The 17,302-nt window shown below is 40.1% G+C and overlaps 1 protein-coding gene across 1 annotated transcript in view; it reads left to right on the top strand.

The window, feature by feature from the left end:
- Positions 1-7,177, top strand: part of LRFN2 (leucine rich repeat and fibronectin type III domain containing 2) — a 181,197-nt gene extending 174,020 nt beyond the window's left edge. The window contains exon 5 of the mRNA XM_005145322.3: positions 4,442-7,177. Coding sequence (XP_005145379.1) covers positions 4,442-5,360 — 919 coding nt within the window. The 3' untranslated portion in view covers positions 5,361-7,177. The remainder of the gene's footprint in view (positions 1-4,441) is intronic.
- Positions 7,178-17,302: the final 10,125 nt, after the last annotated feature.

Below are 17,302 nucleotides of genomic sequence, written 5' to 3'. Positions count from 1 at the left end.
CATGGAGGAGTGCCAAATTACTCTCACAATTTGGCAACTTCATGAAAACAAGATTGTCTTCCCTGCAAGCGAGAAAACTGAGTCTGAGTTTAATTACTTAACTCTTAGTAGTCTATGACTCTCTTAAGGTAGCCAAATGCTTTGTCATCTAATTAGTGACATGCATGAATGGGTGGACGAGATTCCCACTGTCCCTATCTACTATCCAGTGAAACCACAGCCAAGGGAATGGGCTTGATGGAATCAGTAGTGAAAGAAGACCCTGTTGAGTTTGACTCTAGTCTGGTGCTGTGAAGAGATATGAGAGGTGTAAATAAGTGGGAGGCCGGGCATGCTCTCGACTCCCTGGGGCGACCCGGCCATCAGTGAAATACCACTACTCTGATTGTTTTTTCACTAGCCAGGCAAGGCCGGGCAGGGGGGGAGCCCCAAGGGGGGCTCTCGCTTCTGGCGCCAAGCGCCCGGCAGGCACTGGGCCCAACCCGCTCCAGGGACAGCGGCAGGTGGGGAGTTTGTAATGTGGGTGTCCTAAGGTGGGCTCAGGGAGGACAGAAACCTCCCGCAGAGCAGAAGGGCAAAAGCTCGCTTGAACTCGATTTTCAGTACGAATACAGACAGTGAAAGCGGGGCCTCACGATCCTTCTGGCTTTTTGGGGGTTAAGCTGGAAGTGTCAGAAAAGTTGCCACAGGGATAACTGCCTTGAGGTGGCCAAGCGTTCATAGCGACGTTGCTTTTTTCATCCTTTGATATTGGCTCTTCCTGTCACTGTGAAGCAGAAGTCACGAAGCGTTGGATTGTTCATCCACTAATAGGGAACGTGAGCTGGGATTAGACCGTCGTGAGACAGGTTAGTTTTACCCTACTTGATGATGTGTTGTTGCGATAGTAATCCTGCTCAATACGAGAGGAAACGCAAGTTCAGACCCCTGATGCGTGCGCTTGGCTGAGGAGCCACTGGAGTGAGGTTACCATATGTGGGCTTATGACTGAATGCCTCTAAGTCAGAATCCCGCCTAGACATAGCAATGCCACAGCACCACTGGTGCCTCGGTGGGCTCATGAAAGTGGTCACTCGAGACTGACCCAGGAAATTACAGTCTTGCTCAGAACATAGGAGAAGCAAAACTCCTATCTTCAAACCCAGGCTGATGGAGCTCGTCTGGCCTTGTATGGTCTGCCATCTAAGAGAAGGACACTCTTATAAAACCTACGACCTACGGACTTTGCTGTCACTGTCCTTGCTCGCTAGGCCTGGCAGTTAAACCTCAGGTGTAAAGGGTGGGGCCAGTTCTGTGCAAACTGTGCCTCACCTAAAAAATTCACTGCACAGGCTGGAAGGGCACTTGTCGGTATGGACAGGTGAGAGTTGAATCAGCAGGTGACACGGTGCATGGGAAGCTGCAGATCCAACCTTGCCTGCAGGCAGACCAGCACATGGGTAGCTTGAGATTGCTCAGGAGATGACAGTCCTGGTCGGACACTCCCTGATTGTCTAAGCACCCTTTTCAAACAAGATTTGCATATCCCATATGCTCTTGGTCATCGTGCTTGTAGTAAGTGCGTTTAAAGCCCTTCCCAAAATCTTCGCTTTCAAAGCCAAGCCATCAGTCAGTAGTCTTGAACTTGGTGCTTATTCCTATGCTCAGCTGTTCTTTGACAATAACATTAATTTGAATATTTCACAAGAACATTTGAAGTTTATTTATGGAAACATACAATATTCTTCCTTTTAGATGTATATGGAGAGTTGATTGCTTTTTCCATAATTAGGATTGCAACTGTGATCTTTTATACAGCTATTATTAATCCCAATATTACCACAGCTGTAGCTTCCAGGACTGATTAGATTTAGAAATTACTCAGTTTCTTTTAAAGGCTAAGATAAGCTTTTATGGCAAGCTTCAGTGTAGTTAACCTGGCCAAGCTTTAGGACTGGCTATGGCCTTACTACTGTACATTTTAAAATGGAATGGCTTTACCTTTCACGCCACTATCACTATCTGCCAGTTCACGAAATATTTCAGGCAGTTACATTTTCTTGGTAGCTTGTGTATATTTCTGTTAGACAAAAGCAACTTATAAATGATGGAAGTTATTAGTGTTCACTCTATACAGTTAACACTGTCTGAAATATAATCTGAAAGACTACATTTCTATACACATAAGACACATGCAAAGCTATATTCTATGTAAATCCAGTTGTTCGTCTGCTGTTCATTTGGAGAGAATGTAGAGGTCTCTCTGTGTTTTATGAGTGCAAAACAAAAGAAATCGCTCTAACAGATGGTGTTATAGCTCTGTTTTTCAAGAGTTATGACCCAAGTCATAGATCCAGTTTATAGGGTTGATTATTGTTTCTGTTAACAATGCTAGTTGGTAATGAGGTTTTACAGTGAAATAATTTCTGAACAGCTTGCACACTGCAGATTTTTTTAAGCATGTGACTGGGAATGATAGTGTTAAGTGGAATATAGCACTAGCTGATACAGAAGGAGATTTAAGGCAACCGATGAAACTGTTCAAGAGTTTGAAGATCATACATTTGATGATCAATAGCATTCTGTTACTCCATATATCATCCCTGGTGTGTGCATATGAAATGTCTCAACCTCTTCAACAGAGTGCAGGCATTAACCCAGCTGTTGAGGCCAGTGGTGTGTTGTTCTCAGAGCCACAGGGAGAGGAGAACATTTAAAAAGAACTTGAGACCAAACATTCTGACCATTAAAAAACATTTTAGCAACTCTATCTGGAGTTTTCCAAGAGGGTTACTTTATGACCTCTCAGGTAATTCTGAATAGCTCATCTATGTCTATGCTGAACATCTTCATTCGGATGATAAATGTGTCCAGAACCTCAAAAACATAACATTGAATACACCTGCCAGGTGATGTTTATGTTCCAGGTATCTCTCATTTATAATTCTTTTCCTTACAGATTTTTTGTGTGTGTTTGTTTGTTTGTTTTTTAAAAAGGAGCCACTTCCTCACCTGTATCCAGACTGAAAGGTTGTGTAAGTGGTATGAATGCATAAATGCAAAGATTATTAGAAGCTCATTTATGTGGCATCTTTGCATTGCTGCTCCTCTGTACAGGCCTGCTCCCTCACACTGCACAGAAGGGCCTCTGCAGAGCTGCAGTTTATGCTAGCTGTGATGACATTTTCAGGATAAGAAAGCCTGGCACTCTGCAAGGAGTCTGTCTTTTTCCTCCTGCCAGGCCCTACTATCCCAGTTACAGTCACACCAGCTTGTTGTGTGGTGTGACTGTAGGGCTCCCTTGCTTCTGGTGCTAAATATGTGTAGCTCTAAGTCAGAATAGGCTACTTTTAATGTCAGCTTTTGTCTCTCACTCAAGCCTGTTATGTGGAAGTAAAGACAAGCTTGCATGGAACATGACTTCAGTTTTCTTCTTGGCTACTCAGCAGGCACCATATCTGGGATTCTCTGCTGTATTCCACTAACATGCTGCAATTTTAGCCAGTTTGAAGAGGGGTAGACCACGCTCATTCCTATCTACTAATTTTGAATGCTAGTGATGGTCTAATATTGCATGAGTTCAAATGGCTGCTTAGGTTTTGTGGCAGCAAAGTATAATATCAATGAATGACCAGACTTCTTGGAGCGTGGCTTAGCTGTTTGGTTTGGGTTTTTTTTTTTGTTTCTATTTGAGTATTTTTTTTTTTATTTTAAAGAAACCTTCTTCTTTCCATCCCTGCATCTTTCTACCTCTTCTCACACTTCCACATCCCATACTGCCAGTGCTGGTATTTATTTTACAGTCACACAGAATAAGGTGGTTGAAGTGAGTGAGAAATTTCTGGGAAAGAGTGTGATAGCTCCATTTCTAGGAGATATATTCCACAGTGGGCAGGATGGGGAAAGTAGGTGTGAGAGTGAAGTAATTGCCTGCATTGCATTCTCAAGGTATAGGAAAATGAGATGTAACCTGTTGTCTTCACCAGGAAAGCAACCTGATGATGTTAGTAGGTGTTCAGGCATGTGTGAAGTGATCTAACAACTGCCACGTTCAGACTTAGCAAGTGCAAGGGTCATTTGCACACTCAGAAAGAACTATTCCTTGTAGGCACATATTTTTATTTTATTTGCTCAGATTTTAGTATGTTTAAGATTAAGACAGATGAAAATGAGGAGAAAAAAAATTAAAACACTGGACTGGTTTGGTCTGCTTTTTCCTATTCCATTCATTGCACTTTTGAGAGATGGCTCTCTGAATTTGTGCAGTTTTGAATGTTGGATGTTGGACCCACAGAAGTTGGGAAGCCTGAATGCTTATTTGAATTTTATGGCTCTGCTCCTCTCTGTCAGTACCAAGAACAGTAAACACCATACTGTTCTTGTGTCTGTTCTCCTCTCTTTTCCCTTAGTGTCAAAAGTAACCTTTTCTTTTTTCTTTTTTTTTTCTTCCTTTATTTTTAAGGATGATTCCAGCTACAAACAAAGCCTTTGTTGTAAACAACCTTGTTTCTGGAACAGGCTATGACCTCTGTGTCCTGGCAATGTGGGATGACACAGCCACAACCCTTACTGCTACCAATATTGTGGGATGCGCTCAGTTCTTCACCAAAGAAGACTACCCTCAGTGTCAGTCAATGCACAGTCAGTTCCTGGGTGGGACCATGATTCTGATCATTGGAGGCATCATTGTGGCAACTCTATTGGTATTCATTATAGTTCTCATGGTTCGCTATAAGGTCTGCAACAATTCCCAGGACAAGATGTCTAACGTCAGCAATGTCTACTCACAGACAAATGGAGCACAACCAGTTCAGAATGGAGTCTTGCCCCAAGTTAACCCCAAAGTGGTGGTGAGAAATGAACTTATGGAGTTCAACTGTCAGTCTGCACGGAGCAGCATCTCCTCTTCCTCCAGCTCTGCAAACAGCCGTGAGTGTGATGACTATAGCCTCCAAAGTGAACAGGGCACATTGTCCAGTAAGTGGAGGCCTCCTTCCAGGTCAAAACACAATATTGACCGGCTAATGGGAGCTTTTGCCTCCCTGGAACTAAAATGTCAGAAAAAGGAGGAGATGACAGACTCTAGAACTTCCACAGTGGCCTGCCACTCGGACAAAGAGCCACTGTTGGGCCAGCAAGAGTCCAAATTTCGCAGCCTCCTCATGTTGCCTCTGGAAGGCAAAACTAAACGTAGCCATTCTTTTGACATGGGTGACTTCGCCACATCTCAATGTTGCACCTATCCAAAAAAGATAACAAACATTTGGACAAAGAGGAGCCTTTCGGTGAATGGCATGCTTTTACAGTATGATGACAATGACCTAACAGGGGTAAAAGGGACTTTTGGGAGCTCAGAGTGGGTAATGGAAAGCACAGTTTAAATATCAATTTCTCCCCCCTCCTCTTCTCCCCTCATGTGTTATAAAGTGTGGTTTGCTGCAGGGCCATTCATTTGGAAAGAGAGGAGAAGAAATGTTTTCAGTTGTACCAGCCAAAAAGACAAACAAGTAACAGGGATATTAAAAGAGAAAGAAGGCAATGAAATGTGAATAGGCATGTATGGAGCCTTTCTTATCTGGCCCCAGCTAAATTATGAGTGAATGTTTCAAGGAATTTGGTAGTTTTATTTAGCATTGTTTTCCAAAAGTTATTCAGACTCTTGGTGAGCCATTAAGCAAAGAAGATGAAAAGGTGTTTAACAGCACAAATTTAATTTTACAGGGTTTGTTTTGGTTTTGTTTTTTAAAGGGCACCTCTTTTCTTTTAGCCATAGAAGTACAGTTCTGTGGACATAAAACTTGTGCTAGGATACATCTGGTTGTCATTGCAAGTGACTTTCTCAAAAGTGCAGGCAGGGCATCCACAGGAACAGATCAGAGCAAACTGTGCAGCATAATCTCATGGTGTTAGCTGTGACATCTGGGAAAACAACACTTGTTACTGAGTGGGCTTTTTGGTTCAAATTTAATGAGTTCTCTTCCGTTTTGCCTTGTTAGTGCTTTTGAGTTGTTTTTTCCCCACAACACAAAATGTTTCCATGCATTTTTTGTTTTGTTTTCAGTCTCATCAAATCCCCAAGATGAAAAGAAGGATATGTACAAAGGTCAAATTTCTGATGTACTGTATAACTCACCTCCAATGCATCCCCTTTATGTCTTCAGAAAATTAAATCTAGGGGCTAATACATTAAAAAAATAGATAATCCTCTTTCTTCCGTCTTCTTCATAGTCTCTGCTTGTCAATACTCAAGGCAGATTGCAGCAGCTGTTGATATCTCTAGTGGTGTTGCTGTCGAAGATGGATAGTGAAAATAACAATCAAGGTTTCCTATTAAAGGATAAAGAAAGGGAAAATGAAAGTAGCTCCCATGAACTCTTCACATCATTAATACTAAGGGCTTCTGACAAAGGCCACACTGTCACTGTTCAGCTGACAAAAAAAAAAAAAACACAGACTTTTACCTTATTGTGAAAAAAAGCTTTATTTAGTCACCATGATATGGCTTAACTGTGTCAGTAGCATCACAGGAAATGTAAGATTTTGTGTATTTCAGGGAATTGGGTATGCTCCAAATTAGCCACCAAAACCAAGGCAAATTTAGTTGTCTCTGAGAAGAGTATCTCCCATATGTCCCCTGCATTACACATAGCCTTTTCCCAAGTCCCCAGCATACTCCCATCTATCACCCTCACTAAAGTCCTTGCTAACCAAGAACAGGAGCTCTTTAAGGCTTATAAACTGTTTCTCACATTAGGTTTTGGGGTCATTGCTATGGTTGTGTAAATGCACATTGCCCACCTATTTGACATAATTTTCCTTAACAACTTTACTGTGATTTCCAGCATTCCTGGCTACTGCAACTGCCCTTTCATTTGTTTGTTATTTATTTGTGATCAGCTGATGGGAACCATCCTGAAATCACACATTGATTTTGTAAATCCTTTGATTTTGTAAAAAGCGTACAGAAAGGGTGCAAGGCACAGAGAAAATAACACATGAAAAAAAATCTATGTATATTTTTTTTAAAGGTGCAGAGATATATTGTGACATGGCTGTGTACTTTATCTTGTATTTGTCATGTTTCCTATTTGGAGTTTTAGAAAATGACATCCTTGTAATCAGAATATTTTTCCTTTATTTTCTCTTTTTTTTTTCTTTGCTACAAAATGTACAGTAAAAAACATTCTTGGGAAAAGTACTTGCTTTTCATTTATTTACTGTTTTGTGTTCTGCTTTAAAACCTATTTTCTTTATTAAAAAGGAAATCATCCCTTTCACTTTCTCATACAAGATTAGAGGAAGTAAGCCAACAAATGTTATTTTAAAATAATGGATAGTTGCCAAAGAGCCCAGGTAGTAAAGTCCACAATCTAACAGCTGCATTTATTACCATTAATTGTGATTTTAATTCATTTAGTTTTAATGAATGAGGGTCAGTCCACATCAGCAAATTTGCAAATACTGAGCAAAATGAAAGAAGCCCCCAGAAATCAGCTTTGGTGCTGACAGCACATCGAGGACTCAGGCACTCACAGAGGAGGCAGAGACCACCATGGGGAGCCAGCAAGTGTCCAGCCCTGAGGGAGGGATGGAGCCACTTACCTGGTGGTGTCAGTTCCTGAGCGCCTCCTGGGTTGTGATCATCCTTCAGGTGCAACCAGCCACTGCACTGCTTACACAGCCAGCCAAGCAGACCTCTGAAATTATCCTGTGTCTTCTCCTTTACTTCTTTGAGAGCTCTTTTTACCTCTTTGAAGACCGCTCTGTATTTTGTGTTACATTCTGTATCCATGACCTGATTGTTAATGCACAAATGTGACCCCAGCGTCTTCCACATACCATCTAACCAACTCTAACTTGCCTTTATTTTATCTCCATTTTCATGTGTGCATTTTACCCGACTTACTTTTCTTTAGAGATGCTGTAGGCATCATTAGTTGCTTTGCTTCTGAGCACAATTGCATGTCAGTGCCTGGTGAAATGTTATATAGATACCTGGGTGTAATAAATATTTTCATACATCATTGAGGAGCTGAGCTAGTTCATATGGCCTTGTTCCCTGGTCTCACAACACTCCACAGAGAAATTTATACAGGACTCAAGCAATAGTACCAACTCAGGTATTAATGTGCGGTGGTGTGATGTGCAGCTACACTAGCTGCATTTTAGGTGCAAGTTTCAGGTGGAGCAGACAGTAAGGAGGACAACAAAGATCAACAAGAGACTTCTGAAAGAGAAGCCTGGGAAACTAAAGGTACTACAGAATTTAAGGTGAATGTGGTGGGAATAACTAAAGACAGCTGCATACCTGTATGTTTGTAAGTTACTAAGTTGCAAGTTATTTTGTAAGTAAGTTGCAATTATTTTATATAGCCCCTGTAAGTAGGTTTGGGTTTTTTTTTTTTTGACATGTTTTATGATAGTGAGATAATCTTTTTTTTTTTCTAAAAAGTATATGCTATTTAGTTGAAAGAACAGGATATGATTCCACTGTGAAATTCTGCAGAGTTAGTCCTGCTAAAAAAACCCCAGCCAAAACCCCAAAACATCATCCTGAGGACTATTGAACAAGATGATGAAATGGAATTCTCTGAAATTATTGATGATGTGGATTTCATTTGATGCATGCTAGAAACAAATGGTTGTATGAAATGAAAAGTGTATGCGAATATCTGCATATGTATATATGCATAGCAAAGCAGACCATACTATTTGCATACAATTTGTATCCTCCTTACAGGTTTCATGAATGTGAGTATATTTTTAGTTTCAAATCTCTTTTCTCAGTTTGCCAGCTCTAGAGAACAGCAACTGATTTGTTTTCCCCTTATCCTTAGAGGAAAATCTTTTGTATGTCTCCAAAAAAGTACTTTGTTACCATTGAATAAATTCATTTGTAAAGTAATGCATAACAGCAAAGCAATGAAAGGTGACTCTGCCCTGCATAAGGCAAGACTGAAAAGGTAGCTTTTCCTTTGCTAAACCTTTCCTTTGTGTTTATATCCCACACCATGGAAATAATCTGCTCTGGAAACAGAAGAAAATAATATTACAAAAGGCTCTGCTTGTTTCATTCTCACTTTTCACCCAGCAAAAATTGCAAAGACAGATGACCAGAAGAAGCCCTTGGAGGTTTCTGAGAGAGTGCAATAAATGTAGCAACGATTTAAACACTTTCTAACCTGGAGGCCCATGAATAATTCTACCTGAGAGCCAAGAAAATATTTTAGTCTCTGAATAGCTTGAATGTCACATCTGTTTGCAATGCTTTGTACCCATTAACCCATGGATAACCCACAGCACACCAGATGGTACATGCAACAGCCCCTTCTATTCATTACAGCCTATTTCTCTGGAACCTTTCTCAGTGACTCTCTCTCATCTGTGTTCAGTGTAATTCAATACTCAGGCAATTCTGGATGTGTAATAATATTCTGGATGCAGAATTAACAAGTGACGTTATTAACATCTTTTTCACCCTTAAATTACCCTAAAAATGACAAGAGGATTTCTTGAAACACATTAAATTAGGTTTGGTTTTAGGCTGTAGGCCAGATGAAAACCAAATCAAAGAATACCTTGAAACTCTTGCTTTAAACATAGGAATTTTATATTTTGCAGTATGTTTTCTTTGTCCTAATTAATTACTTCTTAATCCCCAAAGGTAGAGCATTCCCTAGCATCAGCTGTCAAAAGGCACTATGACATGAAACCGTGCCAGGTGCTTGCTCACAGTATCACGCTCCCAACAGGTGTCAAATGCCAGAGATATATATTCAGATATAGATAAATTGGCAAGTGTGTGTATTTGTGTTCGTGCACACACATTAATTGGAACACATGCATACATGTACATGTTGTGCTTTCTAACTGTATAGATTGTGATGTACAGATTTCCTGGTTTGGCAATAAGGGAGCATTTACAATTTTTATGAAATATTAATGAGAGAAAGAGAGAACAGAAACCTCCTCTTTCTAGGCAACAGATTAGTTGATAATCTGCATCTCATCCCAGCAGAGAGAATTCAGTGCTTAAAATGGTGGTGAAATGATTTATTCATTTCATATGACAACCAGTCACCACATAACCTCACAGCCCACCACCATACTGTTGGGTTGGGAGTCATCCTATTTTCCATAAGGAAAAAAAGAATTTCTTCCAGAATTCGTATAGCCTTCTGGGGTTGCAAAATCATTGCATTCTACCAGGTTGTTTAGTAATATTTGGAGATGAGACAGGAAACAGTATAACACCAATTTGATCCTAACAAACTGATGTCCCTGGATTTAAGGTCAGTATAAATATCTTATTCATCTTCCTGTTTAGTACAAGCCTTAAAATGATGGCTTTCTATTGAAGAAACCCCAGTGGAATTGTGGACCTCTAAAGTCGGGTGTGAGGCTAGTGCAAAGCTCAGCAGCTTCATTAAAAAGCAAACAGTCCTGGTACCATTAGTATAAATGCTTTTAACAGCTTCCAGAGAGCCTTAGCTTACAATATGGTTGGGCTGCTACAAAACACATCCAAAATGACTATACAGACTCAAATGACTGAAATGTAACTGTCCATAATACACTGAGTTAAGAGTCATGAATACAAATGTGTGCAATACAGCTTTGGCTGCCACTTCTAAGCTACAGTCACTGTGCTGCTGCCAGCCTTGGCCACGGAGTCTGAGGGACAGAGCCACCTGGGTTGAGCTTCCTCAACAAAGACCACCAAACGTGATCTTGAATGAGCTTGAGGAACTTGTCCCTCTTTGGGCAATGTAGATCCTGCCAGGACCTCAGTCCAGAAGAAGGACCTCACTTGTGCCATCTAGATTAGTCTGTGATAGCATGAGTTTATTTGAGAGGGAAGTACCACACATCTTGACCCTGGCCCTTTCCTCAACTCCCTTCTGCACCCCTCCCAGTTTCATTCTTCCTCAATTATTTTAATTTGATTTCAGGCAAGAGGCAATTTTTTTTCTTATCTACTGTACACCTTAGCCCACCTGGTGCTGTGAAGTAACTGCACACCGCAGGAGAATGGGCAGGCTGAATATGGCTGATGCATTTTCTGGCCATCCTCTTTCTCAGTTACCCTGCTGCAACTTTCCTGTTTACTAGTGACTGATGATTACAATTACAGTAATCAGATGAACTGAATTCCTTCATCACTCACACAGTGAGGACTCTCATTACCTGAGAGGCATCTGTCATCCTTCTGTGATCTTGCATGAAGCCAGATCAATATTGGAGACCTTGTTGCCTGTTCACTTCTGATTAGTTGTAGTTCAAAGATGGCTGTTCAAGGGTGGTTTCTCCAGAACAACTGCAAAACAAACAAATTAATTGACCATAAATACACTGACTAAACAGATCCTTTGGTTTGCTATTGATATCAAACTGGTGACCCAGTTTTCAAGCAGCTGCAAGGTATTACTATGTCAGGTATGTTAGATTTACTGTTAATGCCACTATGTATAGATTGTATCTGTCATTAATATGGATGACACCTGGTGAAGAGCTTCAGAACTGATCACTAAGACATTAGATGACCTGGATCTCAAGTTTAGTGAGGAGAGGATCTTGCACCCTTCAGATTCCTCATCCTCTCATGGATATTTTTGAGAATCTGTTCTATCTGTTTAATGAGCTAATTTCTGCATGTATTTATTTTATATATCTATAAAGCTAGAAAGAAACAGTTAATGAATGAAAACACAAGAAGAAAAAACAAATCAAATTCATCAAATGATTTATTTGGAAAATGTATATCTAAGAGCTTTAGTGGTGAATAAAATCAAAATTATGGTGTTTCCTGAATGGCACAATGTGTACTCCATATACAGTCAGAGCAAGAAAATCAGCTGTGAGGCAAATACAGAGTTATAGCATGTAGTTTGCAACCTGATACTGTATAATTTCTAAAAGGGCTGTGAAATTCCTGAAGGAAGAATGCAATTGCTAGAACTGGGATCAACTAATAATAATTAATCGAATTTGCAACCTAATTGGAAGGCATTTCCTGAATGTTCCTTATGGAAGGGAAAAGGATGGTGCTATATTTAAACGAGTTATGAAACAGATAAATTAAATATATAGCTGAGAGTGGATTTGCAATCCAGGCCTAATACTCAGTTTGCTCCTAGTCTCCAGATCACAGAAGATCACAGATCAAACCCCTTTAACAGAAAAGAACCTTTTAAATCTACCTCAACATTGCCCTTCTTAGGAATGAAAGAAAGAGGCTCCTTCCACTAGGAGGAAAGAAGCCCTTAATTCATGGCTTGTCAGAAAAAAAGCGCTTGCTTCAGCACCAAACGAGGTTAGTTATGGCCTTAATTTACACAGCAGCGTGTCATTCTGGTGGAAAGGGCAACACCTTTAAGTAACAATGAACAAGCATGCACTGACAGAATAATAATCACAGATTGAAAGGGTTAAAGCGGAAAAGGTGCTAAAGCTAAGATCCTCCTTTAATTCCTCTGGGTGCCATAATATTGGGACTCAGAAGCCGCACTTACAATATAAAATAACATTAGTGTGGCAATTAGGACTTAATGGTTTGTGGAGAGAAGTCTGCAAGACTTTATAAAAACACCTAAATTATCTGTATTCAAGTTTTACTTCACTCTCCCTTTTTTTTTCTGGCTGTACTCTCATCTTCCTCAAAGGCAGAGCTCTCTTAAAACATTGTGACGAAATACTAAAGGCATCAGGGCCACTTCTCAGTTTGTATAGGATACTTCTGCCAGTTTATCTCAACTGAAGAAACTTGCCTAAGGTGCCTATGAATAAAATCACTGACCTAGAAATGCTCATTTGTCCCAATGAATAGACAAAAAAAAAAAAGTTTCACCAGGTGTGACCTGGTCTCATATACACACAACATTCTGACTTGCCTTAAATTTCATGAGTTATCTAGCCTCAGTGCCTAAAAACCACTACAGCCAGCCTATGACACTTAGAAAAGCATCACTAAAATGGGACTCTTTTGAGTGAATTCAAACTCCACAAATTTTGTTAAGACCTTCCCTTGGCCCCAGAAGGGGGAGATCTCCTAGATTTCTGGGAGATAATCTGCATTATTTACAGTTCTCCAAGATTTTTGTGAGTCCCTGCCAGGATACCAATGGCCTGGCAGCACTGGGCTTTGCAGAAAACACTGGAGAGCAGGTGGAAATTTTTGATGTGTGGATGATAGGAGGCAGCAAAATAGGGGCATGGGTTTTTGCAATCCACTGCACGGCATAAGGTGCTTAATTTTTATGAAAATATTTCTTCAATAGTCTTCATATATGACATGGATTCAGCACATCAAACAGTGGCATAGAGAACATATAAACCTCAGCCACCAAAGTGAAATCGCCCTGTCTCTATTCCTATCTTATCATTGCACAGTTCTGATGCTGTCTGAAGACTGGATTTACACATTGTGCTCCCATCATTTGTAGCAGCAGGAAGACTACAGCTTATTTCCTTGAACAACTTAAGCTTAGAATAAGAACTGACAGAAATGAAGTATGACATTGCCTCTTTATTCATCCCTCTTCCCTTTTCTTTCACACACATACAAATTTTCTGTTTCAATTTATTATGCTTCTTACCTTTGGTAGATATAAGATGGCACAGTCTCTGTTTGACACTGAATCAGCTCAGAGACCAGACAGGTCTGTATTGATCCACATACGGACAGTGAAGCTATTATATTGGTTCCAAAAGAGATTTCAAACCATTCCTTTTCTTTTGGGATAGCTGTTATGCAGGGTTTCTGTTTCCTGTTACTACATGTCATCACACACCTGCCATTGGTAGTGCTTCTGACAGGCTCCTCACTGTAGCTCTCTCTATCAAATATCCAAGACACTGAAGGAAGGGAACAGGGAATTCTTCTGTATTCAACTAAAATGGAGTGACTTGAGATTCAGGAGTGCCTTTTAGGACAGTTGCTCCATATTGGCTCTCCTGATATGCAGCCATGAAGCACTTACCTATTCCCACCTGCTGCATTGGAGTATGAATACTTAATTACTGAGTTTATCCTTTTCTCAGACACACCTTTTAACATGGTATTTTGCTCTTCATGCCATATGCTGTGTGGGAAATGTAATCTCTTAAATTGATATATACTTTTACATACATATATGTGCAAAACATTTTAAGTAGATGTCTGTGAAGCAGGTGGGTATTATGTATTAAATACAAAAAAAAAATTGTACTCCCAATTTTGATCTCTGAATCAAGGGAAACAAAGCAGGTTTGTTCAACACAATCACTTGCAAATTACCTCACAGGGCAGCAGGGAGGGTTCACTCCTAGAGCAAGGTGGATTTGCTGATTCTTCAGGAATTTGAATGTGTTTTCTTGTTAACACTTTAGCCACAAACTCTTCTTGCCATTCCTGGGACTTAAAAATACTGTCTTTTCTTCTTAGTCTTTGGCCATTGTTAGCATTCCTGTTCTGTTGGAGAAGGGTTTTATTTTCCCCCCTCCAAGACAAAGATCATAAATAGACTTAAATTCTGTGCAATAGCTGAACTTACTCTGAACAATTAATGACCAAAATCACAAACCAACCCGATTTCAGGTTCAAATGTGATCTCTTTGAACATGATCATCCCATAATCTTCTAGCACTGACAGACCACATCAAATCAAGTGTAGAATCATATGTTAAAAAAAAAAAGTGCAATCAATTCTCCATGGGAATGAGAGACTACTTTAATTACTGCCAGCAGACAGTGGTCTTGATATTCTTAGTATATACTAATTTTATGAGCTGTTCAGAATCTGGATTGATGGCAACAGAATAAGTACCTGGGCTGAGGCCACTAAATTATTAGGGCTGATTTCTAGCTGAAAATGTTTCAGTAAAAGTATTATAAATTTCATTTAGGTAGATAATGGTAGGATCTACAGCTATTCTCTCTGGTATAAAAATTCTAAAGGCTGTCATTCTGCATGCTTGAGGGCAAAAAATGGACCCATTGTCAGTGATTTTATCATGACACTGCTATATTCAGTGTTTTTCACAAAGGTCCAATACTTATATTATTGTCAGATTGCCAGCTTCCATTAAAAGAATAAGTTTTTACCCCTCCTTATTGAGGAAAAAAAACTCACCCTAATTCAAATGCCAAATATCTTCTGATTAGGTTGGAGTGAGTCTTGCTCATGATTTCTGAAAACTTGAGGCCATCCATCCTGTGTACCAGACAGAGTCAGAAGGAAACCACATCCTTTTTCCTTTCAGAATAAAGACCAGTTTAAACATAGCCTGTTGACTTTGTCTTTAACAGCATCTGGTAGAGCTGATAACCAGCTATAGAACTCTGAAACTAGAGATATCAAGAGACAGACTAAGGCTGTCAGCCCTTCTCAAGGCTTGATACCCATCATCAGGTATTTTCCAATTTTATCAGATTCTGAAGAAGGAAAACAGAAAGTTAACCCATCACTTCTCACTGCTGATTCAATGTCACCTCTCATCTGAGCAATCCCATGTCACACCTCCAGCTCCTTGCCTTGCCAAGGTCTCCGGCGTCCATTTACCCTAAGCCGTTAACCAGATAGCATCCCTCCTCCATATCCTCCACATCACCAGATTTTCAGGGACAAAAGAAGGCTTAAGTTTAAGTAACATCTTCCAGAAGATTACAGATAATAAGATGAGGCAGGCAGGTGAAAAGACATTCTGGACTCCTGCAAGCAAAGGACAGAAGCAAGCGAACCTCCTGCCCCTCTGGTTATGTGGGCAACTGAGGACCATCCTGCTGATTGTGAGCAGATGCTGGCATGAGGAGGGACCAGTTGGTACTGCATCTACCCTTATGAACAGCTCTCAGAGCCATCTGCTCTGAATTAGATTGAAGACACAGCGTAGGCAAATCTCTTCTTGCTGTTTGTGTGATGGTTTATCCCATGTGAAATATGGCTTAGTGGAAAGTGCTGTCTTTCTTACAAGGGAAAGGCAGTTAACAAAAAGATCTAAAGGCAAGTAAAAGAAACACCGCTGTAAATTAGAGATGACACTGCGGCAAGCAGTCTTTGTTTTAATAGCCCCAGCACAAAGAGGGGTACCAAAAGCTCCATGCAGGATTCTCTGCAGCAAGGAAAGACACAGATAAGTAAAGCAGTCTGTATGAACAGCACTGGATTCATAATTGCTTTACAAGGAGGAATAGTACATAAGGGGAAGAGGGCAAATCAGAGACATGTCACTAATATGTCTTAAAGCACTATTCCCATCACATCTCTGAAGAAGAAAAATTTCACTTTTGTTCCTGACTTTCCTAGGTTATTGCCTTTACATAGGAGCAAAAAAATTAAAAATAATCTGTGGAGCAAGCCTGTTGTTAAGAAGGTTTCAGAAATCTGGTGGTTTTTTTGTCCAGTTTGATTTATTTCTGTGTACAGAGAGCACATTGTTCTCTAAGAGGCTGTCCTGAACCCAGTTCTCATCACCCACCACAGATGGCCGGCACTCAGGTTTGTGAGGCAGTAGATATACTTACTTTCGCCTTCTATACCTATATAATGCCACTCTGGTGAAGGTAAACTTTGCTTGTTCATTTTCAGGTGCTGGCTTTGCCTTAAAGATGCCCACTTTTCCTTGTGAATGAAGCACCCTGGAAAACAACCAAGCAATGCTTATCTGATAAATGTGTTGGTCCCCATGTTTAGTTTAAAGAAACTAAAACCATACAATTTCAAGTGAAATCAAGTCCTATACCTGCCTCCTCAAATAACAGGCAGAGGAGAATGTGTTTTTCGATGTTACTTGCACCCATTGTTCAATTATTTGAAAAAGAAAGCCCTCCTTGCCTTTCTAATGTTTGGAAGAAAGGAGGGAGGAATGGTGTACCCTGTGTCATGCAAGAGAATGGAATAAATGAAAATAAAAAGGGGGAACAGAAACACTACAAAGGCAGAAACTAACGATTCAGAAAATGTACTAAAAAGAATGAAAAATGCCTCTTCTTTTCAGATCCAGAGAAAAAGTAGACCTTTCTTAGAGAAGATATATTGCTACTATATCATGAAGGTAAAATTATTTACATGGTTCCAAGGAAATTTTGAGATATGATACTGAACTCTATCACAATATTGAAATGTATAAACAATTAAAAAGAAGGGAAATATCCCAGTGCTGTGGTTTAAGTCCAGCCAGTAACTCAGAACCAAGCAGCTGCTTGCTCACCTCCCCACCTTCCTCCGCCCCTCCCAGAGGGATGGGGGAGGACAATCGAAAGAATGTAACTCCCATGGTTTGAGATAAGAGCAGTCCAGTAACTAAGATATAACACAAAACCACTACTGCTACCAGCAATAATAAT

This window comes from Melopsittacus undulatus, chromosome 3 (assembly GCF_012275295.1).
Source record: "Melopsittacus undulatus isolate bMelUnd1 chromosome 3, bMelUnd1.mat.Z, whole genome shotgun sequence".
In the NCBI taxonomy this organism is placed as follows: domain Eukaryota; kingdom Metazoa; phylum Chordata; class Aves; order Psittaciformes; family Psittaculidae; genus Melopsittacus; species Melopsittacus undulatus.
This window is presented reverse-complemented; position numbering and strand designations above follow the sequence as displayed.